The sequence below is a fragment of the Hippocampus zosterae genome, chromosome 9, assembly GCF_025434085.1.
Source record: "Hippocampus zosterae strain Florida chromosome 9, ASM2543408v3, whole genome shotgun sequence".
NCBI lineage: Eukaryota > Metazoa > Chordata > Actinopteri > Syngnathiformes > Syngnathidae > Hippocampus > Hippocampus zosterae.
Genome location: NC_067459.1, coordinates 17,553,330 through 17,579,618, shown reverse-complemented (window position 1 = coordinate 17,579,618; position 26,289 = coordinate 17,553,330). Strand labels below are relative to the sequence as shown.

The 26,289-nt window shown below is 41.7% G+C and overlaps 5 protein-coding genes across 7 annotated transcripts in view; 2 read left to right on the top strand and 3 right to left on the bottom strand.

The window, feature by feature from the left end:
* The first annotated feature begins 473 nt into the window (after positions 1 to 473).
* On the top strand, positions 474 to 11,174 carry nuak2 (NUAK family, SNF1-like kinase, 2). The gene is made up of 6 exons (XM_052076671.1): positions 474 to 776; positions 5,160 to 5,280; positions 5,909 to 6,060; positions 6,930 to 6,995; positions 7,443 to 7,695; positions 8,512 to 11,174. Exons 1-6 carry the CDS (start codon positions 552 to 554, stop codon positions 9,567 to 9,569), a joined length of 1,875 nt encoding a protein of 624 aa, XP_051932631.1. The 5' UTR covers positions 474 to 551; the 3' UTR covers positions 9,570 to 11,174.
* Positions 10,979 to 26,273, bottom strand: ccnd3 (cyclin D3). 2 transcript variants are annotated; one of them, XM_052076695.1, is made up of 6 exons: positions 26,143 to 26,273; positions 16,562 to 16,771; positions 16,282 to 16,497; positions 14,979 to 15,141; positions 12,401 to 12,534; positions 10,979 to 11,755 (listed from the first exon to the last, which is right to left on the bottom strand). In XM_052076695.1, exons 2-6 carry the CDS (start codon positions 16,745 to 16,747, stop codon positions 11,579 to 11,581), a joined length of 876 nt encoding a protein of 291 aa, XP_051932655.1. In that variant the 5' UTR covers positions 16,748 to 16,771; positions 26,143 to 26,273; the 3' UTR covers positions 10,979 to 11,578. The 2 variants fall into 2 exon arrangements, with proteins under 2 accessions (XP_051932655.1, XP_051932654.1); XM_052076694.1 differs by lacking the exon at positions 26,143 to 26,273 and adding an exon at positions 17,279 to 17,392.
* Positions 18,036 to 22,726, bottom strand: bysl (bystin-like). The gene is made up of 7 exons (XM_052076680.1): positions 22,334 to 22,726; positions 21,706 to 21,865; positions 21,476 to 21,614; positions 21,178 to 21,311; positions 20,940 to 21,100; positions 19,615 to 19,717; positions 18,036 to 18,606 (listed from the first exon to the last, which is right to left on the bottom strand). The coding sequence occupies exons 1-7, from the start codon at positions 22,590 to 22,592 to the stop codon at positions 18,252 to 18,254; spliced, it is 1,311 nt and encodes a 436-aa protein (XP_051932640.1). The 5' UTR covers positions 22,593 to 22,726; the 3' UTR covers positions 18,036 to 18,251.
* On the top strand, positions 22,914 to 24,923 carry med20 (mediator complex subunit 20). 2 transcript variants are annotated; one of them, XM_052076709.1, is made up of 4 exons: positions 22,914 to 23,002; positions 23,600 to 23,745; positions 24,186 to 24,439; positions 24,506 to 24,923. In XM_052076709.1, the coding sequence occupies exons 1-4, from the start codon at positions 22,989 to 22,991 to the stop codon at positions 24,725 to 24,727; spliced, it is 636 nt and encodes a 211-aa protein (XP_051932669.1). In that variant the 5' UTR covers positions 22,914 to 22,988; the 3' UTR covers positions 24,728 to 24,923. The 2 variants fall into 2 exon arrangements, with proteins under 2 accessions (XP_051932669.1, XP_051932670.1); XM_052076710.1 differs by lacking the exon at positions 22,914 to 23,002 and adding an exon at positions 23,020 to 23,425.
* The window catches only part of srsf3b (serine and arginine rich splicing factor 3b), a 30,927-nt gene continuing 29,923 nt past the window's right edge, over positions 25,286 to 26,289 (bottom strand). Inside the window, exon 6 of the mRNA XM_052076717.1 lies at positions 25,286 to 25,923. Within this exon, the coding sequence (XP_051932677.1) occupies positions 25,860 to 25,923 (64 nt within the window). The 3' untranslated portion in view covers positions 25,286 to 25,859. The remainder of the gene's footprint in view (positions 25,924 to 26,289) is intronic.

The window sequence follows — 26,289 nt, the reverse complement described above, 5'->3', positions numbered from 1 at the left end:
AATTGGTGATTTTCTTACATGCAAGTTTTAAAGAACGTTGCTTGTTGTTGTTGGTCTACTAACGCGATTGCCTCACAAACATGTTTTTATCACTCCCATTCGCAAAATCGTAACCAACAGGGTTGTGTTTGAGCAAGTAGGCGTTGAGTTGAGTTGAGTTGTGCTTTGTGCCGCAAGAGTATCAGTGCGCTTGTATTTAATCCCTATGTTCCACGTACGTAGTTGTATATATTTTTTAAAGTATAGAATTTGTGTGCCATTTACAGTACAGTACAGCACTCGAGAAAAGGTATGGATGTTACGCTCCAACACCCTAAAAACATAGAGGGGAGGTCAACGAAAACGCAGAGTAAAATAAAATGAATTCCAATTGACACGTTCGGTTCACGTATAAATCGGCATCACCCGTCATTATATCAAGCGCTCCTTCTCGCACTCATCCGCCCATCGGCTCTATGACGTATCATGAAAGAGCATGCGCCTCCCAACACGCTGTAGTGTACCTGTTGGGTGCTTCCAAGTTTCACTTTTCTGTCCTCCGTCAGGTCAGGATGGAGGGATCCAGTGTTGGCCGACTTTCGTCAAGCTCTTGGCCGCCAGTCGAGAAACTTCCAGCCGAAGCGAAAGCTCTCCTCGCGACGGTCCAGGTGAAGAAACAAGCCGTGAAGCGACACCACCACAAGCACAACCTAAAACACCGCTATGAGTTCCTGGAGACGCTCGGGAAAGGAACATATGGCAAAGTGAAGAAAGCGAGGGAGCGATCTGGCAGACTGGTAGGCTTTAATTATATATAGTTTGTCTTTTTTTAGCTTTAATCAACATATACATTTAATTGGCGATAGTCAAAGAGCTTCTTGGCCATCTGTTCAGAAATAAGGTTCTTCCATGCAGAGTGCAGTTGTGATAAAAGTCAGAAACTGCACAATTTTTACATAAACTAAAAGAATACTGCGTCAATGTTGTAGAACATCACAATCTGAGGGCAATTCTTGTCCCCGATCGTAGAGGCGGACTCTGAAACGTGTGAGGAATGTGCTCGTATCACAAAAGACGACACAAAAAAGAGATTGAATGCTCCTAAACCAGTCAATGCACACAAAGCTTTCCAACCGTAAAACCTCCCAGTGGCTTGTAACCAACCGGGAAAGGCATTTGGGTGAGTGAGGCACTTCAGCGAAATTAAGGGGTGCACTTGGTTCTTTCCAGAAGTCAATATCACATCACTGGGACGTTTGGGGAAATAATGAAAACAAAAAACAGAAGACAAGTTACAACTTCTGATTTCTATCAACAGTGGGCTTCTCGGGTCAATTCAACATCAATATGACCTCAAAATGCAATCTTCAACATGAAATTGACCTCAAATTGATGTCACGTGCTGACTGGGATAGTTTATGAGAAAATAGCGAACTACAGTATTTAGAGCGGAATTGAAGCGGATCTAAAGGGGACAGGAGAAATGAACCAATCCCTCTATTCGTCAATGGACGCTACAGTTTATTTTCAAATTTAGCTTGGAGCAGACGAGTGTGACGTCACGCGCTGTGGGCATGACGTCTCTGATCCGCTGGTGACAGACACTTTTGATTCTCCCTTTCATCTACAACTACTTCAAAGCGTATCTAGGCACAGTTGTTTCGACTATTCTTCTGCATGTTTTATGGTATGTGTTCTTTTGCATTGTGTTTGGTATTTTATATTAAAGCTGTAAAGGGTTTTGTTACAGCTGTAGCTGTTGTGAAAGCGCTAGCTAAATAAAGCTGTATTGTATTGCAAGCAAACTGTCAAACTGTACTGTCAGGTGGCAGTGAACTCACTTCACAAGTTGCAGCAGTTTGGCAGATCATGAAAGGAAAAAAATAAATACCGACTGTAAGCCAACTGCCACTCCCAGTTTAAGTTTACGATCAAACTAGACACAAAGCAAAGGGAATAAAGCATTGTAAATAAAAAAAATAAAGAACGACCTTGTATTCAGTCTAAAACATAATTGAAAAGGCCACCGGCACGCATCTTATTCACAGTGTTATACCTTTTAAAGCTATGGTTATTTGAACACAAACTCAGAGCAACACCTGTAGACGGATGAGATATCAACACTCACAGGCATGTATTCTTTATCCTCTGCATAAAAAATGATTCTAAAAGTCTCCTGAGTCACTGAGTGCTTTTTGTCCTCTAGGCTTTTTGTCTGTAGGCTTGTTAGACTGCCCCCAGTGGCCAAGGTGGGCACAACAGAATTGAATTGAAACTTTAAAACGTGATGCACAAACTGATTAAATCTTTACTTTCAACTGAACTACAGTATATTATTGCAGCATGTTTTTATAAATTAGAATTTCATAGTGTGATATTTTATAAGTGGTGATATTTATTTTTTTTAAAACATTTACAAAAATGTTTGGTTGTTAGGGAGGTCGGAACAGATTAAGGGCACTTTCATTCAATTCAGAGGTAATAGATTGTCATGGAACTAAATCTTTTATCAAAAGGCACCACTGTAGTTCAAAGTTGGTAAGCGTTCCACCAATTTCATTGACGTTCTTTATGAAAGTGTCTAATTGAACAGTACTGTCCGATAATGAATGCGAAAAGGTTTGACAGAAATTGGCTGAAATGTATCATATACGCTTTAATATTGTCGTCTGAATTGATGGAGGTGTATTGAATTCTTTGACCATTTTTGAATTTTTCAGCATTACAGTATTTTTTGAGTAGCCACTTAGGTGCTCGTTGGTCGATTTACCTGTCAGGACTGCTTGAAAAGAAATATGAAAACGTAGATAAAGTAGGAATAACTTTGTAACTGTTACAACCGTGTAGTAAGTTTAGCACTCCACTGTATATGATGAGCCTTTCTGACATAAATGTTTTTGGGCTCTTAAAAACTTTGTTTTAATTGCATTTTTTTTCTCGCTATAACAACCCTACTCTGGTTCGCCAAATGTTAGTGCATCTTCCATTTCTAGAGCCTTTTGTCTATACCTTTACTGTTTGCTGATCTCTCTCTCTCCCAGCTACGGCTGGAATGTGAAGGGGTTTCTACCCCTGCCTTTTTCCAGACGGACTCTCTGCTTGATCTCAATTCATGACCTAAAAGTTTCGAGGGAGTGTCTCCACGTCTGAGAAGCCATCGTCTTGTTTATCAGTAACGCTCATTGTTTTGGGGGGGGTGGGTGAGTGGGGGGGTGAAAGTGCAAATAGAGATGGAATTTCCCTCCTTACACCTGTACACGTCACGTCACAGCTACTTGTTGAGTCATGTCCCTCACATCACAGTACATGTTGAGTCGTGACCCCGGGCGCATGCGCCACAGGATGTGAGTTGGTGTCTGACAATGACCCCCTGCCGACGTCTTGCTGAGCCTGCTGTCATAATACTGATAAGTACCAAGTGGCTGCTCTAAATGTGCTTCAAGCAAAATAGCCTTTAACTGAGTTGTAAATAAATACAACATTCCTCTGCTTAGTTTTTATTTACCTGCCCTACCAATAATAGCACAAAAGCACAACAGCCTATGTGATTTGACACAGAGAGGGGCGCCAGACAAGACGATAGCTTCATCCTGCCTACTGGCTGCCACTTTGATCTGAACCACACTCATCTTCATTGAGTTCATAAAACCACAAGAGGAACGAAAATGACACATCACAGACTTCTGTTAAAAGCATCGCAATGCTAATTTGGAGCAACCCCAAACTCTACACCCTAGTTCTGTGTTTCCAAGCCTTTAGTGAAGCAAATGTCCCCAAAAGGTATGATTGCTGAAATTAATGAGCCACAGCACCCATTGATGAGAGCCGCTCTCAGGGCTCTAATAACAGTAATTTGGTTTGTCACGTGCACAGGAAAACATCAAAGAATCCCTCCCTTTCTCTTGATAGATTCCCGTTAAGAGAACAAGGAGAAATTGTTCTAAAAAATATTTTACAGGTTTGCTAATCTGTCCCCTGTGTATTTTGCCCACTCTGAAAAATCTGTAGCAAACGGGTCGATGTCTAAATGCTGATACACAAATACTAGAGGGAAATATGTAGGCAGAGAAAAACACATTTTAAAAATGTCTCTATTAGTTCAAATTAAATCCCTGAAATTTCTTCCAATGAAAGAAGCCATCATAAATCCAAAATGTAATGCCCTACCAACTAATTTATGGCTTAAAACAATCGAAGCTATGCATTCTATTTGCTAAACAAATGTAAAATACAATTTATTCTTAAGTGGGGGAAAACGCAACATTTTCTGACATATTAGTCGCAAAAGCAAATCAAAACAACCTAATATGGTCGAGACCGTCATGCCTTTGTTGTTTTTCCACTTTCTGGGTGGGAGCACAGTTGCAGTCTGGTAGTGTTTGTACTGGAGCCCAAAGATTTTTCGGCTGTGGGTGCCGAGTACGTAGAACAAACTGCTGGTGACAAAGGGCGCACACACACTCCGATAACCTCACTGGGGTGTGAAGTCATCATGAGTCCGGCAGGCCCGTCTGACAGCTATTCAAACAAACGCAGGAAATCTGAGTTCGCAAAAGTCAGGAAAGGGAGTCTGAGCGGCGTGAGCCCCGCACTGACGCACACGACACCTCCAGCCCAGACGGTGATTCACGGCAGGATTGCCGGGTTGAAATGGACATGTCAAGTCTCCGCTTTGTCCGCTTGTCTGTCTGGTAGCCCGGAGGCCTCGCAAATAAGAAGGCTATCCCAAACAACATCTGGTGCCTCATGATGACGCTTCTTAACCTTGAGGCTGAGCGGCGAGGAATGCCCGGCATCCCGGATCCAACACATGGATACTGGCTTGTCAAAAGTCTTTGATTATCAAGACCCGATTTCGTGCTTGTTACAGGATTCTTTTCAGGGTCCAGTATTTGAAGCATCATTACCACAGAAGCTTTATACGTCAGTGAACTATTCTTGTATTCGGTAATAGTTATTTAATTTAAGATTTTTTTTTTCCCTTTTGAATTGTTCTCATGATAGCCATTAGCTGTAAACGGATCGCTGTGTTCTGCCAACACGGTAATAATCAGCCTCGTCTCTTCTGTGTAATGTATGATTCATTGAACAGATGGCCAAATACTGATAAGTTTAAAGAAAATTATTGTAAAAGCCTTGGACATGTTATTCTTATATATTCTCCGTGCTTCTTTTTAAAGGTTGCCATTAAGTCCATCAGAAAGGAGAAGATCAAGGATGAGCAAGACCTGGTTCACATTCGCCGAGAAATCGAAATCATGTCATCGCTGTGTCACCCGCACATCATCACCATTTACGAAGGTATGCGCACAGTGCAAGTGTTGGTTTTCTTTTTATTTTTTGTGTTGAGCCTTTGGCCGCACACGTGAAGAGCAAAACATGATACTCGTAAACAGCTGTTTATATCAGTCTGCGATTGTTTGGTTCTGAGTGCGCTCACGCAAGCCTTTTGTGGCAACTGATGCTCTGTTACATAAGTCCGTGACTCCGCGTTACATCAGAACGGCAGTGTTGTGGGCAGCGCACATGGCCTTGTGTCTTCCAGCTCCCCGAATCAAAATTGCCTCAGTGCGCACTTGTCGCTATGCATAGCGTTTATCCCAATTCGTTTGGCTGGCTAGAAATCTAAAAGACTAGAGACTTGACTCAGATTTGGGAGCTAAACACTCAGGATGTGACTTGAGACATGGTGTCACACTGTACAACATGTGTATGTGTGGTATTCCTCTCTATTCCTGTAAGTGGTATTAATGGCCAAATATTGCCATAGCAAAAATTGCCATTGCAACTATTGTTACCTGAATTGTATGAAATATGTATTTCAGCTGTGTCGGATCTCACTAGATTGCGCATAGTCTGAATTGCCATATGTCAGTACATTGAATTCTGATTAGCATTTGGCTGAAATGGTTTTATCTGTCCTTTTCAGTATTTGAGAACAAGGACAAAATCGTGATTGTGATGGAGTATGCCAGCCGGGGGGACTTGTACGACTTCATCTGTGACAGGAGGCACATCTGCGAGCGCGAGTCGAGGCACTTCTTCAGACAGATTGTGTCCGCCGTGCACTACTGCCATCAGGTAAGGATGCGTTTAAATCTCACGCGTTCATCCAATAAGTTCAACAGAGAACATGTGTTATGACAGCTGGCCTTTGCAAGCGTTTTTGCATGATCCACATGGCGGCTCTGCGCACATGAATGACGCAGAGCTCCTCCTCAGACCAATTGCTCAGCTCGTGTTCCTTCCAGGACATCAGAACCCCCCGCTGTTGCATAATGACCATTATTAACTGTCAGCTGGCTGATTGGAACGGGGATGCTATGAGAACAATGGCGGTGGGAGGGGGGGGCTAAAGGCCAACCATTCCAACACACACATTCACGTTCGCTAATGAGGGCGCGATGGAAGAGAACAAGCACACTCGCACACCATCGGCCCACTCCAGCAGGCCAAAAGCTAAAGCTTCAGTGGTGGTGCTTGACATGTCGACTAGATAATATTTACACAGTAAATTAACCTATCATGTTCACGTCAACCACCTGTTTTGTTTTTATCGGCCCCTCATACAAGGGGCCATTGTAAAATGTTGGCTATGTTTGGCCTAACTTTGAATCATAAAAATGTGCAGACAATAGATCTTCATACCAAATGGACAGCGCTACACAGCATGTCCCTGGCTAGAAGCGAGCAGATGACTTGCATTTTTTCAAAGGCAAATATTCATGGAAGGCATGCCCCCCACAGAGCCAAGGACAATGCAGCATAGCTGACGCACCAGGAAAAGAAGAAAGAATGCGTTCCAACCTGGGGGGGGGGGGGGGTATAATCCGTTTATGTAGTGTAGACTAACACACTATAAAATGTCAAGGATTGTCATGTACGGAATTTCAAAGATGCAATCTTGTGAAAATAACTGCTATGGCCTTTTTTTCTTCTTCTTCTTTCAGAATGGAATAGTTCACCGGGACCTGAAACTGGAGAATATTTTACTAGATGGCAATGGCAACGTGAAGGTATACAGCCGTCTGTAACTTATTATACAGTTGTGTCCAAGACCAAAAAAATGAAATCAAAAAACATTATTGATTTGAAGTGATCAACTGTACTCGAAATGGACAAAGGTATTGAGACACCTGGTCATGAGACTTGAACAAATGTGTTTGTAGGACATTTTTGTCCATTAGTGCTGTGAGGTCAGAGGTCATTTCTGTTGAGGACCTTGCTCACATATTTTGTTCTAGTTCATCCCAAGGCGCTTGGGAACAAAACCATCCGAGCATGCTTTTTCAACCCTCGCAGTGTTCAATGGGGAACAGTCTTGTGAAAAGTCGCACTCACCTAATTGATTAGTTCTGAGTGGAAGGTGTGTCTCAATAGATTTGTCCAAAGTATTTGGTATGTTTTTAGTTAGGAAGCGACTGAAAGTTCAATGTGTCTATCTCGCGCTTTATTTGTTCCAGATTGCAGACTTTGGCCTGTCAAACCTTTATCATGGAGACGAGTACCTTCAGACATTCTGCGGTAGCCCGTTGTACGCATCTCCGGAGATTGTAAATGGTCGGCCATATCGTGGACCGGAGGTGGACACGTGGTCTCTTGGGGTGCTTTTGTATACGATGGTTCACGGCACCATGCCCTTTGATGGGAACAACCACAAGTCACTCGTCCAGCAGATCAGCACTGGAAATTACAGAAAACCAAACAAACCCTCTGGTGAGTGTTTCATAATTTCTTTACAGGGAGAATAATTTATAGCTGCTATTGTAACTCAGACAGAGGTTATGCATAAAGTAGATCGTTTTTCATGATGTTCCCATAAAATTTTGTCTGGAAACTACACATTCCTTGTCTGAATTTAATACAGTTTATGTCTGTGTGTGAGGTATGCCAAAAGAGATCCTGGGCTGGTGTCACAAAAGCTATATTTCAAATCCAAACTTTCCGAGTCTCTGAACAATGCCTTTAATAAAATCCCGGAATGTTTCTTCCAGCATGATCTGCAGCTCTGTTGTCTTGGCCATCTTGATGTTGTGCAGGTCTCTAAAACGGATCACTTTAAATAACCCCCTTGAGCCGGGGAATGAAAAGGGGGGGGGGGGGGTCACAAAGCCAGGTCAGATGAGTAGGCAGGCTTCTTTTTTCTTCGCCATGAACTGTCAGATGCTCAGGGAATTTAAAAAAGCAGCCATGAGTTGTGTTGCTAGAACTCTCTTCTTGAACACTGAACAAAGCAAACCACCACAGGATCTCTTTGTATACTTGCCGGGTGATTGTCTGTCCCACCTTGAAGGGAAAACGTCAAGTTTGGGTTTGAAATATATATTTTTTGTGTCATCGAGCCTGGAAACGTACTGATACATATTTTATGCTGGATCAGAAGATGGAATGCCAAAAAAAAGATATATTCCAGATAAAGCATTAAAGTCATCCATTGAATATAAATTTTGGTTGATTTTACATCATTAAGTTGTAATTTCCAATGCTGCAGACAAATAATACATTTTCTTGACCCCTCTTGCTTCCTGACAGATGCGTGTGGTCTCATTCGTTGGATGCTAATGGTAAACCCTGAGCGCAGAGCAACAATTGAGGAGATCGCGGGACACTGGTGGCTCAACTGGGGTTACCAGCAGTCAGTCCTGGCCGAGACAAAGGCCAGCCAAGCTGAGGAGACTCCATCGACAGCCTCTCCGTCGACGCAGCACCCGGCCGGGTTGGCCAGCGTCGCCAGCTGGCTGCGGCGAACGTCAAGGCCTTTGCTGGAGAACGGCTCCAAGATGCGCTGCCTGCTCCGCTCGCAGGGTAGTGGCTCGGGCGATGTGGCGCGCCAACGCTCTGTGCGTAGGTCACGAAAGGAGAATAATGTCTCTCAGCCCATCCATGAAGGGGCTACAGACACTCGGCCTTCTAAAGGAATACTAAAAAGAAGAAACAGTGTGAAACAGAGGGTGACGAACGAGACTCCGGTTGATGTTTCAGCTGAGCAGCAGAACATTTTGGGTTTGCCCGCTCCAGAAAGTGAACGTGAGCCCTCTTCTGCAATGCAACCTCGCAAAGGTATCCTAAAGAAGCCCACAGAGCAAGAATCTGGCTATTACTCATCCTCTCCTGAGAACAGTGACTCTGGCTTTGTTCCACAATCTAAAGCGTGCCCCTCAGCGTCAACCCACAGGAAAGGCATCCTCAAGCGAAATGGAAAGTTTTCCTCAGATGGGTTGCAGGAGTTTGGTTCACTGGATCAGCTGAATGTTTCGTTACCCAGCAGGGGCGCCAGGGTGAGATCAAGTGGCGCCATCAGCGAGGACAGCATTCTGTCCTCTGAGTCGTTTGACCAGCTCGATCTTCCAGACCGCGTAGGACTTCCAGCACGGCCGGGCAAAGCTGGCGGGCCCGCCATGAGAGGGTGTGTGTCCGCTGACAACCTGCTGGACATTCAAGAAGACTGTATTCTCGGAGATGGGCTGCAGAGGCAGTGGAACTGCTACGATGCCGGAGTGGCTGACAGCGCCTTCTCCATTACGGACTGCGATAATGTCACTGAGGCTTACAAGCAGGCCTTGATGATTCACAGCCCTGCTCCGAGATGAACGCCAATGAAGGCGCTGTCGCTTTCGCACATGGCTCTCGATCATATGCCAAAATGCATTCTGACAAGAGAGTAGCGCACAATCGGCAGCATCTTAGCGGCCAACATCGGGAATTGCACACACCAAAAAAAAAGGGGGGAAGAGGGAGAGATATTTTATGGCTCGGTCGGGTTAAAATGATTGTTGTAAAAAATGCGAGGTGGGCTCTCAGGTTCTCAAACTTTGAATAAGTAAAGAGCATCATCAAAAATTACCCTAAAACCAAAACATCTTGAATGTAAGTTTGTGTCGGACCATCAGTCATTTGGGGATCCTTCTTGGACCTATTATGATATGTATTCAGAGTCTTTTTTTTTGGGGGGGGGGGTGTTTTTTGTTGTTTTTTTCCCACCCAGACACTTAAGAAAAGTATTTATGGCTTCATGGCACTTTTATCATTTAATGTCATTGTCAGTCAGGTTCAACTTCGAGTCCTGCTTCTCTATATTAGTTTTTGCAACTTTTACTGCATTTTATGATAGAATTAAACTTCCAACATTTCCTGATGCCAAAGAGCAGTCTCGTGAACACTCGTGGATCTGTTTGTCTTTAAATGCACAAGTGCTCAGGACTAATTATTTCCAATCCGTATGTTCTTTTGAAATGATGCGGTCCAAATTTGAAAGATGATCGGAATAAAAACAAACTGACGCATAACAAGCGTAACCTGTTAAACCTGCCGCTACACCCAAATCTACACTATTGCATGTGCACAGGTATAGCCACTGTCTTTCAACAGATGTTTTCCAGTCACAATTCAGGAAAGACGGCAGCATTTGTTTCAAGTAAATAGTGAGGTTTTATTAGCTAAATGTTCATCTGTAACGGATGAAGTAAATGATGGTGCTTGGGTGTCTTTGGGTTTATGGCTCAGGTCCTGCATTTTATTTGGAAGAACTATAGAAAATGTATTAAAGCCAGATAAGAGGTTTTATTCTTTCTCTTGATAGCTTAAATGGGAATACTCCTTACAAATAGTGAACAGACGTGTCCATTCTGCGTTTATGATATTAAAATGCTTATGAAAGAAATATTTGGCATATATGCTCTTGATTGTGTTCCAGGACATCAAACTTTTATTTCACACTGGAAATCCTCACATTATTTCGAAATCACAACGGTGAATAATAACATCAGAAAGTGACAAGTTATTACAGGATAGCCGATAAATGGGGTGGAATTACTTTTAGAATTGCACATAAAACCAAAAAAAAGCACCCAGAACTGCAAACCTCCTGAAACTGGAATGGTGATATGGCAATGTTTGTTTCAGTTTTTCTTTGACAAACTGAAGGTTCTCCAGAATGTAAAGCCGATGTGAATGTGTATACAGTGCATGAAAGGTTGAAATCGTCAACATTTCAGTTAGATTTTGTCATTTCAAGAATGTAAAGAGCAGTGTTCATAAAAGCAAGTGTTCATATTTCTTTGGTACAATTTCATGTTCGCTTAGGTCCTTTTGTTGAGAACTCGATTTTTCTTCCACGTGCCAAAGTTATCGCCTGGTATGACACTCTTGTGACTGGGATGAGTGCATCAATAAAAGAAAATAAAAAGTAAGCAAGTGCTGCCTCATGTTGTCAGTCATTTACATGCAATTATTTTATTTAACGCAGAGCTTGAACACATTTACGGTAACATTGACGTTGAAGCCAAACACGTTTACTGTCGATTTAGATTCCAAACATGGGACATGGATGCAATCTAAAACATTTGAAACTCGAGTAGTTATGGCTAGCTTTGAGTCCCAAGTGTGTGGTGTAAGAAAGGCATACCAATGTAAATGGGCAACAACGAATGAGTGTTTGGAAACTTCTGCGGTAACTTTGAAAGTACCTCAAAACAATCTGCAACATTTGCACCACATCTTCAACCTGTGTCAACCCCCATAAGTGATCTAAATGCTGTGATTAACTTATGAGTAAGCAAAAAGACATTTCGGCCCGCCACATTCACACTTGCCTGTGGTGTCAGGGCGGAGTTTCCAGCTGGTTTTCACCGGGCGTCAATGACGTCAATAAAAGATGGTCAACATCAGCGGGAGCCTGACTGACCTCTGATCTGCAAACAGCGGCTTGGAAAGGGGAAGAAGGCAGGATGAGATCCACTGCTCTCTGCAACTGACTGTAGCAGAGGAGGACGGAGCCCTGTGGCCGAGGTGAAGCACAAAAGAACAAAAGGTTCAACAGCAGGCCAGAGAGAACATGAACGGTGATCGATATTCGATTGCCTACGGTTGCTGTTCGTTATTTTTTTGCTTGAGCGGGTCACTCGAATAAAAGCATCTGCTATAATGAATGCACAGTGGAAGCTCGGTTTTAGTATGAATAGCTTTCATACACTTTGGATTTCAAGCTTTTTTTCAGCCCAATTTTGTCCTGGTTTTGGTATGGCTGCTTTGTTTTTAGAAAATTTAATGGGTCCCACATGAAGCTTTTTGGGTGGTGGCTCAGTCGCACCATCATGAGCCATGTTGTGATGGCCCTCCCAGAACTGGCACTGGCCCTGTATGATGAGTTTCATTATTTCATATTCATACTGTATTGTTTAAGCTTTTCGGAAAATATCACTTCTGTGTCATTACTTTTTCTGGTGTTATTTGTCAATTCATGTAATTATTTCATATTGTTTCGTATTTTCTTATATATTTCTGGGTGCCTGTAATGAAGTAATAGCACTTACCTATGAGAAATATTGCTATTGTTTTTGTACAGTTTGGTTTCAGTTTTTTTCATCACGAAAACAGTGTTTTCCACTCCCGTTGAAAGTGAAACTGTAAACATGATCCTTACCAGATCAGTGACCAGGAGATTAGCCAGAAACTTGAGCAGTGAGTCAGGCGAGTCCACCAAGTTGAGCCTCTGCATTGCGGTGCTCACACAGGCACAAGCAAGGGTGGAGGGCAAAAATTCAAAAGACTTCAACTCTGGGAATAAATGAAAAAATACATAGAATATAGAACTCTGGAAAGCAAATACCTCAGTGAAGTAACATGTCTAAGTGTTGAGTGCTTAGTATTTTGTATAAATGAGAACATAAATTAATGCTCAGAAGAAACAATTGATCATCAATTTAAAAACTTTTTTTTAAAATCTGTTTTGTTTAATTGACTTAATACTTTCATCGTTCTTATCCCCCAACGCATTTACAGACATTTTCACTGGATGGAAAATACAGAAGTCATATTCAAAAAGACAGAAGTACAATTTCAAAATACAGAAGTTATTTGTTTTGCATGCATGAGGAACAAAAGCACTTTAAATGTTGTCATTGGCTACAACGTGACAATCGGACATATCATCTTCAACGCCTCAGGGAGGAGAGGTGCCGAGACACCAAGTCTACCGTTCAAGACTTCCCAGCACACCCCTGCGAATGGGTCACAATGTAAGGGAACTGCGAGTGGTCATAACTTTTTGGTGGGGTTTTTTTTGTGTCACAGAGCATCTAATGCTATCGCCTGGGGCAGCACCGCAGAGCTTCGTGAGAAGCGTGGGCTGAATAGGGGGACAGCAGTCATTCACTGCACACAATACTGAATTATACAAACTCAGCTCTCTGTCCCCTCAATGAACTGCTGACACAACACAATCAAACTTATAGCTGCAGAGCATCCACTGTTCCCAAACCTCAAAGTCACCTTATTTCCACAGTTATCGTTCAGTTTCAAGATGACTACAATGGCAGGCCAGCATAGACCTCTGCCAAGACAATACCAAACTCTAACATTTTAATGAAATAAACCCTCCTGCTGAACTCGGTCTGGATTCATTTCTAAGATTTCAGAAATTAAGACATATGTTAATAATGAACACACTGTTCGATGACATGCCAAGCAAGGCAAGCCCTGAAGTAAATATTAAGCATATATTTAAACATGGGTGAAATATGTGGATAGAAACGTTCAGTGTAATAAATCTGCTTTTAATCCGATTTTAAAATGTCTACATTTTGTGCAGGCAATTTATTTTATGCTACTACTTTCCAATGGGGCTGCCGACTGGTGAGCGCATCCTCACAGTGCAGAGCTGCAGGGTTTCGATTACGGCTCTGGCCTTCCTGTGTGAGGTTTGCATGTTCTTCCCGTGCCTGCGTGGGTTTTCTCGGGGTACTCCGGTTTCCTCCCACATTCCAAAAACATGCATGGCAAGTAAATGGAACATTGAGGATAAGATAGTAGTATCTGCTTGGTTTATCATTATTCAAACATATCAAAGGGGAACTCTGGGCCTCAAGTACAGTGCACTCCGCTTAATAGAACACCGGTTAATAGAGTAATCCGCTTAGTAGAGCAAAAGGCTCTGGAACGGATTTGCCTAATGCAATTTCCTATAAAGATACTCCGCTTAGTAGAACAGATCTCCGCTTAATAGAACAGGCCGTAAGCAATGAACATTGTAAACTAGTGGTTTTCGAAGTGTAGCTATCGCGATACTGTACCACTATCGCGAGAAAACGCGGTAGTTCTAGCCGTATACAGTAACAGGTAGCACGCGTCACTCCACACATAGACACACGCACGTCACAATGGCTTCAACTTCATTCAAGAGACGAGGGCTATCACCTGCGGATAAGAAGGACATACTTAGACGATACGATGCATTGCCGGATTCTCAGAAGGTACGCCCGCGGTTTCCAGGACTTCCCTTTTATCCAGCGCATTGAGAGGGAAGTTACGCAAAATTACGGACTCCTGTTTCCAGACAAAAGTAACGAAATTTTTCTCGTGATTTGAGATGTTTGACTGAAGTTGATTAAAGTTGTTGTTTTGATGTTTGATTAAAGATATGGACGTCCACAGTCGAAATATCTCTTCTAACTCGTCAGCAGGGGTTTTTCTGCGTGCATAACTTGGTCGTCGACGTGTCTGAAGGTGTACCTAATAAAGTGTCTCCGGTTAATAGAAACTCCGCTTAGTAGAACAGAAGCGCTTCGGCCCAATGGTGTTCTATTAAGCGGAGTGCACTGTACTAAATGCTTTGAAGACTTGTAGCGCGACTTTAAAATTTGTTAAGTTGGAATTGGTAGCATGGACTCAGTTGTCCCTGGTTGGAACTCCAGCAGTAGTGTTTAGCGAGAGCTGTTATTTCATGCTCTTTTTTGAGGGGGTAGTAGTCAATCAGTCAATCTTATTAAGATGAAGGCATGATGACCCTTCCACTAAGTTAAATATTTATCAAAGTGAGTAGGAAAACAAAAGGAGATTGAGATATCCTTGCAGGATATAAGTATAAAATGTGTTCAAACGCAAGGGGTGCAATATCAAGCAATTTAAAAAAAAAAAAAAACCTAGCTGGCACTGTGATCTTATCAGTGCACAATTCATATTGACGTTTGCCGGATTTTATGTAACATTGTTATGCAACTCACCGATGGTTGCCAGTGCGACGTAGGAGTGAACATGTCGTCGCACGTTGGGAAGGTGCTGGGCTTGGAGAAAGGAGAGCGCGTGAAGAATTGGCTCCAGGAAGTCAGAGGGGAGCACAGAGGCCAGACCCCAGTCTAACCTGGACACCACTGACACCTCGAACTGCTGCAACACACACACACACACAGGATTATACCGTGCTTGATAGTGTGATTATCAGTGTCTCAAAATTTATAGCTGCCCATGAACCATCAAACGCCTGTTGTGGCCTGTTTAACCATACGGTGTTATTTAAGAGATCCTTTTCGGGAATTGAAAAGATAAATGATCCAGTTTATGAGGAGCGGGGTGGGGGGAGAACACTAGAGGAATGTTTGTGCAGCTCAAATGTTTTTTCTGCTGTTTTGTCCTATTAACCTTCAGACTTTGCTGTGACAAGTTGGAAAACACTTTGAGTGAACCATCTACCGGTACCTACTATTTTGGTGAAAACAGGTCATGGTAGACTAATTCAGGCATTAGGATTGTGTTTTTATCGAGCAGTATTAAAAAGTGTGTTTCGAATAGTTTGGTTACCTTGCTGTCTACTGTCAGCATGACAAAGCATTGTTGTATTTTTAGATTTGTGAAAGGATAAGGTAGGGCCTAAGGAAATAACCCATTCAAAGAAGAACCATGATTTTTGTCCCCACATTTCCTCTTGTGTTGCTGAGGGTGTAATTATACACACGCCGGATTTCTGTGTGGGCAGTGTTGAGAATGGATAGTTGGCTGGATGGATGGATGGATTTCCCCACAGTATGCATCTTATTGAAATGTTGCAGTCACATTCAGAAGGTTTATAGACAATTTTCTGATGTCACCTGGGTTATAATACTTTAGGATTTTTCATTATACCGTATTTAGTTTTTCTTGTGTTTTGGATCTTAATACGATACCTTGTTTCAATAGTATTACTGTCTATGGAACGTACATACGTCAGAAATCTCGGATTCTTTGACTACCAGAATGGCAGGTGACTCCCGCCGTAACAGCTATCCAACCTTGAGGAAAATTTCAGGCAGTCAATGCTGTTTTAGCTAAAGCAAGCCAAGCTGTAAACTATTCCCAAAACTTTGACAACTCTAAACTGTCCTTAGTTATAAATGATTGTTCATCTCTATCCGCTGTGATTGGCTGGTGACCAGTCCAAGGTTTACCCCACCTGAATAGGCCCCAGCGCTAATGACAACAAGCAGTATAGAATATGGATGGATGGAAGTCTGGATCGTGATCATTGATTGCATGTTCAAGAGACACATTTACCAGGATTTCTGTCAATGAAATAGAGAAGTTGGTGTAGATGCAGAGCTTGCTGGCTGTCAGAGGAACCATCTCTCTCATCTTGGAGGCCAGCAACATGGCGACGACCCCTAAAAGCTGCAGCATAGAGTCTCGCACAGCATGGCGGCTCAGGTAAGAGTCCAGGTAGTGGACCGCAAGCGGGAACACCTCCTCCTCACATTTCTGTTCCTCACATACCTAGAGGAAAACAGTTAGCACCACAGAAACCCTATTAAACTCACACATAAAACTGTTAGAAGACCTGGAACATCCAAATGATCACTGTCTTCCTCTTGAGCGCCTGGATGTTCTGCTGGATTCCAGGCAAATGAGAAGACACTCGGCGACTGGTGCCCTCCTCCAGGGCTCTTAGGCTCTGAACAGCACGGAGGTTCCCAACTAAGTCCAAGTCGTAGCCCGCCCGTACAGCCACGTCATAATCAAACATCAGTTGAGGGTCACAATATTCATCCTTGGAAAAAGTTAGATAAAGAACCAACACTAAATAACATAAACAAATGGGCAATTGGATCTTTCAGTATAAAGTGTTCCCCAAAATTTTGAATAATTGTAAATATCAATAGCTGGAAAACTACAATGTAGATTGAATTTATACTGAATATTAACATGAATTAAAAGTGATGACTCCTCATCATTGGGGTAATTTGATAAATGCAAGCCAAAGAAATTATAACTCCTGGAAACAGTTTCAATTTGTGGGAGAATATGAATCGATGTCTTTTAACACATCTTTTTAAAATTTAGTCATTTGAAAGAGAATTGACTGTTATTTCACTAAGAAATCATTCTTAACGCCCATTTGTCTTAGCTTAGCTGCTAGCGTGTTTGGGTTTCCTTCGGTATCATTGCCGTAAATACGAGCAGAGCATGTCTTAATCTCTTTAAAACTCGCGGGACATGTATGAATAAGATATCAGAGGAGGCATCTTACAAAGTCGACCAAACTGGAAAAACTTACCGGGCTCACAGACTTGTTGCCTACCATGGACATTTTAGCATTTAAATATTAGCATTCAATTGCCGCTCTATAAACAAATCGGTCGCTCAGATTTAGCCACACTTCATGGGACTGATACCAATTTCAATTTCAACTACTGTAGGTAACGCTGGTCTTAATCGGAGGTGGCTGTATGTTTCCGAATAAGTATTTTTGACGTTCATTTTAAAATGTCTACTTTTTTTGTAGCACATCGGGATTTTTTTAATAGATATTTCAATTTTCTACTTTAATGTTTGACCGATAAAAACCTTGTTCACTATGGATTTTACCATGCCTTGTAATTTATGTTGATTTTGTTTCAGAAAAGTATCCGCTTAATGGTGAACCTAACGGATACGCGGGTGAATATTTTCTATTTTAAGGATACGCGGGTGAATATTTTCTATTTTAAAATTTTAGTTGAGGTATAAAATGGTATTAAAAGGAGACCATGAGACAAGTCGTATAAAATATGAACAGATCACACCATTAAAACTCCAGATTATCTATAGGCGTGACTGGTTGTTTGTCCGTATGTGTCCAGTGATTGAAAGCCAACAAGACCAGGGAGTGCCCTGCCCCCAGCCCAAATTCAGCATCAGGCACAATGAGGATAAGCATAAAAAATGGATGAATGTTTCAATTACCGGTAGATTAATTACACTCCTCAATATCTTATCTTTGGAAATGGATGAACACACACATAGGGGAGAAATAAGGTGATTTCCATTCTCAATTGTTAAGGATTCCGTTTGCTTTTAATACAAATTGCTGCTTTGAATTGTAGTCATCATCAAACACATACAAAGCATTTCTGTGCGTGAACTGCAATTCAGAGAAAAACCTTATGTTTGAGAACACATGTGAACACTGATGTGCTTTTTCAACTCTGTCCGATGTACAGTATTCAACTGATTTTTCATAGGAGGAGGCTAGGGAGCTGAACAAATTCTCAGTCCATGTCAATATTTGCGGGGATCCCGATTTCAATATCCCGTGACTCCGAGTTCTGTAGTTCTCTGCGAATCTCTGCAGAGATCTGAGGGTGGGTTTGTATCTTGAGCAGCTCTAGCAGCGCCGTCTTCTGTTCGGAGGCAAGGTCAGCCTTGTATCGCTGCGCTAGTGTGAGGAAACTCTGGTGCCAGAGCACAGGAAGTACTCGCTGTTCGGTGCGGAAAGATAGGAAGTGAGCCACCAAGGCATCGAGCACACGGAAAGGCAGGGCGTATTTCTTGTCGAGCAACAGACGCAGGAAAATGCTGTTGGCACCGTTGTACTCCATTTCTGCCAATTTGAGCATTGTAGCGCTGAAAGGTTAAAAAAAAAAAGGATGCATGTTATGCAATCTTCCACTGCATGCAAACTGACCGCACCTATTGTAATGTGCTCATTTTGAATGTCAACAACTATCGTGGCACCTGCCTATTATTGGTAAAAGACAACTGGGAACTGTTTTTAAATTATTCTCTAAAAAAATGCATCATTGGTGTGTGAACAATTTATCACTTTATACATGTTTTATAGTTACAAATACGAAAAAGCATGAACTCTAAATCCTTATGGATCAGCAGCCGCCTTGCACTTGTAGGCCTATAAATTTATCCTAAGTTTTATTTGCGCAACAATTTTACTCACGCCACATTATTTAAACTATCACAATTTTTTATGCAGGGTTCAACATTTACAGTGGCCCGTTGGCCAGTGTGGTAGTGAATTACTTTCATCATCGAAACATTATCATTGTGAACAGCCGGGCAAGTTCACATTCAAACACACCATGTTGCCTCGCATCATTGTCAGAGTCAGTCTCGTTGCCGTGCGGCTCCTCAGAAATGATGCCGGCTTTTGGGAAGGCACAACAGTTCAAGGAGACATGTTGGCACAAGCATCCACAATACGATCACAAATAGTGGTGCAACTCACACAGAGCAGTAAAACTGTGTTCGGCATCGCTCCCACGCCGCTAGCAATGTCACATTGGCCGTTTCTGTCCATTACCATGGCAACTAAACTTAACAGTAAAAGCTGACTTCAAGTGCCCTGTTGTGCGTATCACTACCGTGCTGTTCGAAAGTGAGCGGCACCTCGTCCATGTTGGTGATGTGGTTGGTTTGGATGCGTTTGTCTGCAATCTTTTTGTTGTACTTCAAAAGGCAAAGTAAGTTTGTCCATAATCACTTGCCATAGCCCAAGTGGGTATGTAGGAATGTGGAGATTATCCCATTGATGAATCAAGTAATTAGATAAACAATTTTGCATCATTAAACAAGAATACCAACACAATAACATAGTGTATGTGAGGAGACAATTTTTACCTGGCATGGAGCACAGGGATAGAACACTTCGTTAAGATGCTTCCGATGATGATTGCCTCTCTGAGAGTGCATGTCCCAGATTCACACAGGGGTATCAGTATACCTGTGGGACAAACAAGATTAAAGATTTTGTGTTTTAGTCGGTCATATGATCAACACACGTTCCTGAAATATGACTTTGATTATGTAATGAATGCTTTTTTAAAAGCTGATAAAATGGTAAGTGTGTATCTTTTATACAATGGCAATAAATTCCAATGGTTGCGTCAGTGGCCATGTAGAGAGCCAATTTGTGCAGTGGTGTTAGGGTTATAGAACTGAGAGCAAATAAACATAATAGAATCAGGTCACGGTTAATACTTATTAATGCTTTTCCCAAGGTAAACATTATAGCTCTCTCTCTCTCTCTCTATAGGATAATTATATGTCCTAGTTGTATACGGTGAGTTTTTTTATAGTTAAGACAACGGTGGTTCTGGACCTGATTTCATTAAATTAGAAATATGAAAGTATAAAGTCTGAATATATTTTTCTGTGTTCAAGGACAAGAAAAACATTTTACAGACTTTCTTCAACATCGTAAAAATGAATAACTTAAGAGTGTTCATAAGTACCTATTCTTAGTAACTTTCAGTAACCATCTTAACACAGACTGAAATATTCAATTGCGGATCATTAATCAATAAACTCCAAGGAGCAGCAGCTTTGGCAATTTCTCCATTGCGAGACTAATAAAGGTTTTATCTTATCTTATCATGTTTTTGTAAACAACACCGCCACCAAGTGGACATGTTACACAATGATCGTTTCGAAACATGCGACGAAAATTTCACATAGGAAATGATTTAATAATATTATGGCAACATCTTATATCCAGAATGGAAACAATTGGTGTCAGTGGACATTGTGAACCAAAAACTGACAAATACCAGAAATTATTTGGTATTCAAGCCAACAGTTTTAACTACATTGCTGAGGAAGCTGAATATAATTACTTTAATTCTGAACATAAGCTAAAAATTAGTGTGGCAGTGTTGATTTTAATGAAATATGTTTATTATTGGGATACTGGACTCAGACTTATTAATACAGTATTAATATTTTGGGAACTATTATTAGCTAGACAAAGTGAGAGAGAAACAGTTGTTAATATGATTTAGTGCTGTACACCACTGCAAAAAATACAACCACAAAAATAAACATTATTAAATGAATATCACTCAGGTAGCATGAATAAAACTGTGACTATTAACTCTGGAAATCCTGAATTTTTGAAACACCTCAGTATGGGATGTCGTTAGCTTGGCCTTGAGCAAAAGTCTCACCTTTAAACCAGGCCCCTGGTTTGAACAAAGCCTTCTTCAGAGCACTATAAAGATGAAAATTGAGTTTCTTGTACTCAACAATATCATCCCGAACTCTGGGCAACAACACCAAGTTGTAAAATCTCTGGGCCATTCGCTCTTTCAGATTGGAGGAGAAGATTCTGCAACAACAGCAAATCAACATACTGAAGACTGTCATTCTGATAAAATCCCCATTCATGTCATGCAGAGAACTGACCTTGTCGCTTGATACATGGCAGCTGCCGTCCAGGTCTCGGGCTCAGTCAAATAGAGGACCTGCTCCCAGTTTGAAAGAGCCGGTATTATTTTAAAGGCCTTTGGCAACTTTCCACTGCGATATTTTGACAGGACCTGGAGCATAAATAACACAAAAACACTTTTAATTCCGACTGGAATCTCCTCAAGCTGCCAAATGCACTTGGATAAGAACAAAATTCTAAATTATTTCATTATTTTATTGATTTAAACTGTATGTATCAGCAAAAGTGCAAGTGTCTAATTTTAAGACCATTCACCTTATTGACACCTCTATACACTTCTACTATCCTGGGGTCAAGTTGTTGCATCGGACAGCCAGATACTTCTGACATGACTGTTCCTACTTCTGTCTGTTTTTCTGTTATCTTCTCCATTATAATGTCTGCTAAGGTTCTCCTGCAAGACAAAAAAAACCCCACATACACACATATCATTTATTTGTGTATGATTATGTAGATCCAAAGTCGAGATGCTACCGGGGTCTTGCCTCATTGGGGGGTTCTTATTCATGAACATCTCAATGGCTTTCTCGTCATCTGCATCAACCACAACTTCGGTATCACACACAGCGTTGGTGTCACCGCTACCAACGGTTGCTCCCAGCGCTGGCCACTCCTCATCTGAATCTGCATCCCGAGATGAGGGACCTGAAAAATAATTTCAAGGGGGAAAAAAAACATTGTTAGAAAAGTCCTTGTGTTCCACTTGGCACATTTGTGTGCGTGTTGAGACACAAGACAGCAATAAAATCTTACCATGAAGAATCTAAAAACTAAATGCAGAAAAACAGTAGGTTATGACAATATAACGAAATTTGTACAGACATGCTGTCGTCTGTCAATACCCTAATCACAATGACGGTAAACATTTGTATGGAAAATACCTGTAGTCCATAAATGAAAACAATCAAATGAAATACAGTAAGCACTGCAGTAATTAAGGGTGCAGAGGCAACTTTACACCATCTTTATGTAGTATATTGCAAAACATTAGGTGGTTCAATTGGAAGATTGTTATTAATTAGTTTGAAATGCCATTGATAAAACAAGCTCCATTGCAACATGTGAGTTTTATTGTTTATAGTGTAGTCCCAATCCATGTCTTGGTAGCCTTACCAAGAAAAGTGACGGGTGCTTTCTTCTTTGGCACCAGGCCATATTCGCTCTGGAGTTCCTCTTGTTGAATTCTGGCTTGTTGCAAGATCTTCTTGGACAGACGTTCGTTCACGTAATTGTCTTCGCCCTCAATCCGATCGTCCCGAAGCTTCACTCGGCCTTTGCTTCGAACGGTGTCGCCCTGTAGCATCTGGTCAACCAGAGTGTCAGACTGCCCTCGCTTGTCACCTCCTCCTTTAGATTTTTTCGCTTTCGGCATGGTTGCGGTTTGTTTAGTCTGTAATAAAAACGTTCATAAATTCGTCCACGTATGATAACTCACGTTCAAATCGTTTTAACGGTGTAAACAGAAGTTAGCCAAACACGTGCCAATATCTCAGAAAGGAAGTCGTCCGTTGCGTCACATCCTCAATACGTTCACATCTTAAAGCTCCATTATTTTTTCTTCTGTATCATGTAGTTAATATCGTTCATACAAAATAAAAATATAATAATCAATATTGTTTTACGTGTTGTCGTTTTTGTTTTGTTTTCGGACTTATTTTTTACCGGAAAACCCAAATTCACCGTCAATAACAAGACGAAGAAGAACTTCACCCGGAAGTATTCAGCCTACTTTGAAGACGGCATCTGGCAACGAACAATCATAATAAAAATGGGGGTTACTTGGTGAGGTTTTATTTCCTTATTGTATCAGTGTACGGTTGGGATTGTCACTCATTAAGCCTATTGCGTTTTAACGCGCATATAACCCTTCTGATTTATCTTAGGTCCACAGCATCGCTTTGTCTATTCACGAACGGAGCTAGGCTGTGATTCTCAAACTTTATTGGGACAATTCGTATGTTTTACATGAGAAAATCTCACGGTATATCACCAAATACAAACAATAGTTGGATACTGCATGCTGAAATAATCATTAGCTCGTCTCAGTTTACTCACACAAGTACTGACCTGTGTCTGCCATGACTTATTCTTTTGAATGAATGGGATAAATTATGTACCCCCAACCATCTAGTGGGAGAATATTTAATTGTACTACTTGTCATGATACATCACTGACATGGATAGATGAACAACGGTGCATTTATGGTAAAGGATTAACATTTTCTGACCAATTAAGGGAAATAGGTCTGTGGTACATCTGATTATCTCAAATAGCACAATAATGTGCTGTGGAATAGTTATCGCTGAGTAATCATATTCAGTCGCAAATGTGTGATCACTTTGCTGTTTGTTGAGTTTAAAACAAAGTTTGTAACTTAGTGTGTGCCAGGTGCCGGTGGCAGAGGGGAAGAGCGTGCAGCAGACTGTGGATATGGTGCACAAGAAACTAGAGCAGCTGGGAGCTGTGAAACAAGGCAGCTTCTGTGTCGACTGTGAGACGTACCATGCGACTGGAACTGTCAGTGGTAATACTTAAGGCTGTTATTCCGTTTAGCTACATGTTTCATTTGAAATATGTGTCAACATGTGCAGCATAGCAGCTCCGTTTTGGGGGGCACTGTTCTTCTCGGGCGGCACGGTGGTAGTTTTTGCATTAACAATATTTTGTTATGGTTTTCAGGAGTGTAAAACTAGAGTGAACTCAATCACAGGATGTTCCTAGTATTTTGCTCACCCTATTTAGTTAAACAAAGGAAAAATATACAAGGAATATAAATATAATATACAGAACATTATCTTGTAGTACAATTACAACTTTTCTAGGTGTGTGTGTGTGTCTGTGTTTAGACTGAAGTTACAAAAATGGTTTGTAACCCTCGAAAGTCCGTAGAAAAGTAGGATCGGCATTACTGTATACTGAATGTAAAACAACAGTAATAGTGATAGTGCTACCTTTGTGTTCCAGGCCAACCTTCCAAACTCTTATATGTGATGCACAATTCTGAAACCCCCCTAAGCTGCCTGGCTCTGTTTGAGAACGGGCCATGCTTGGTAGCTGACGCAAACTTTGACGTGCTTATGGTGAAGCTAAAGAGCCACTTCCAGAATGCCAAAGGCCACAAAGTGGAGTGCCGGGGGTCACGATACCGCTACTGCGACTTCCTGATCAAAGTTGGCACAGTGACCATGAGCTCAAGTGCCAGAGGAATATCAGTAGAAGTAAGGGCACACTGCCAACTATCCCACAACCTCACTTTGTTGTAACTGCACTCACTCTCTCTGCAGGTGGAATATTGTCCCTGTGTGGTTCCGGGGGACTGTTGGAATCTAATGAAGGAGTTTATGCAGTCATTCTTGGGCCCCAGTGTCCCAGACCTGCCATCTGCCTTTGCTGCCAAGCCTGAAGGCATTTTTGCACCGGCCGACTGCGTTGACACCATGACACAGTACCTGGAGTTGTTCAACAAACTGCGTAAACTTCAAATTCAAGGGAATAATGTGCGTTGAATTGCCATCCCTGATTTTGAATATTCCTAATAATGTTCATCAATTCTGTCCTGCGGCTCAAGTTACCATCCTGGAATCCAAGAAAGCCTGGACTTTTATTTTTATTGCTGAAGCCTTACATCATGTGTAAACCCTTTTGATGGGTGTGTCTTGTATTAAAAAAAAAAAAAACACTGGAGAAGAACAAAATCAGAAACATTTGTGTATCCGCCTATCCTTTTCCAGTGCTCACACACATGACACTAAACAAGGTATTTACCATGTAGGCTCAGCTGAAGACTGAATATGAATGCTAATGTGATATGGCTGGGTGTTGAACCTCCATGGTATACGTGACCTTTTGCTCAAAGTATGTAAACTGGGTTTATGCTTCAACTCACCCTAATGAGGTCAAGCACAAGAGAAAATGGATGGCTGGAAAGTAGACTTTGATGAAAGTCATGGCTAAAAACCTTCGACTTAAACATGAGGCTTTGGTTTGGTACACTGGTATTGGTGCTGAAACTACATATGTACTCATACTCAGAAAAATGCTCCAACAATAAGAATCCGAGACAATTTCACCAACTTGACTTTAACTTTCAGCGCTGTTTCCTCTATTGGATGGATTCAAAGCCACGACAGTTTATGGAGATACATTAGGGTAAATATAGACAACAACACTAAAGTTGACACTATGCTGCGCAAAATTGATGATGAAATCCGCTTGGGCAGTAATGGAGTTGGCAAGCTGTAAAAGCAGGAACTGGCACTGGGAGAAAGACAGGCACTGACTTTCTCAAAGCCCCATCTCCCGCTCCACGTGGCTTGGCTCTGACCATTAAGTAGCGCAGCAAAGGCAGGCCGGCCTAGCTGACCCTCCTCCACCCAAACGTGTCGAGCATTTAGGAGAAACATGTGGCAAGAATTAGAAAAACTTGCAACTGGATGTCAAAATGGCAGTAAGATACTGTTCCTTTCAAAAGTGTTGTATTTGAGTGACATGTGTGTCATATTCAAGAAAAATACATTTTGAATAACTTTGATTAAAATAAAACCCCTTTTCATTGCTACTGCAAGACTTTACACACACACACATGTGTAAAGGATACACATTCTTTAACATTTGTGAAAGAAATATTTTGGAGCTTTTTCACAAATCCTCCCTATGTGGCATGTCTGTGTGATTTCTGTTCAAATTGTCTTTCATGGAACGACTAGCTACTGATGCTTATGTGCCCATTTTTTTAAAATTGGGTCACGAAAATGAGAAAATTGCACACCATACGGAATAAGATCCAAAACATTCCAGTCGTCACTATAATTAATGGTTGTCTGAATGTTATTTTTTTCATGTAATTAGAACCAGAGCCTAGAATGTTGCAGCTTCTTCAATGTAACACATCCTTAAAACGTGTCATGAAATGAACACAAACCTCAGTGGTGACACCGAGGTCAGGCTCCTCCTCGCCCTCTTTGGGGCTGCGAGCTCGGGTTATTGTTCCATGTGGCCTCGGTGGGTGGGTGGACGGACGGCCGGGCCATCCTGCTGCCTGTTGTTCCGCCACTCGGCCAATGGGAGG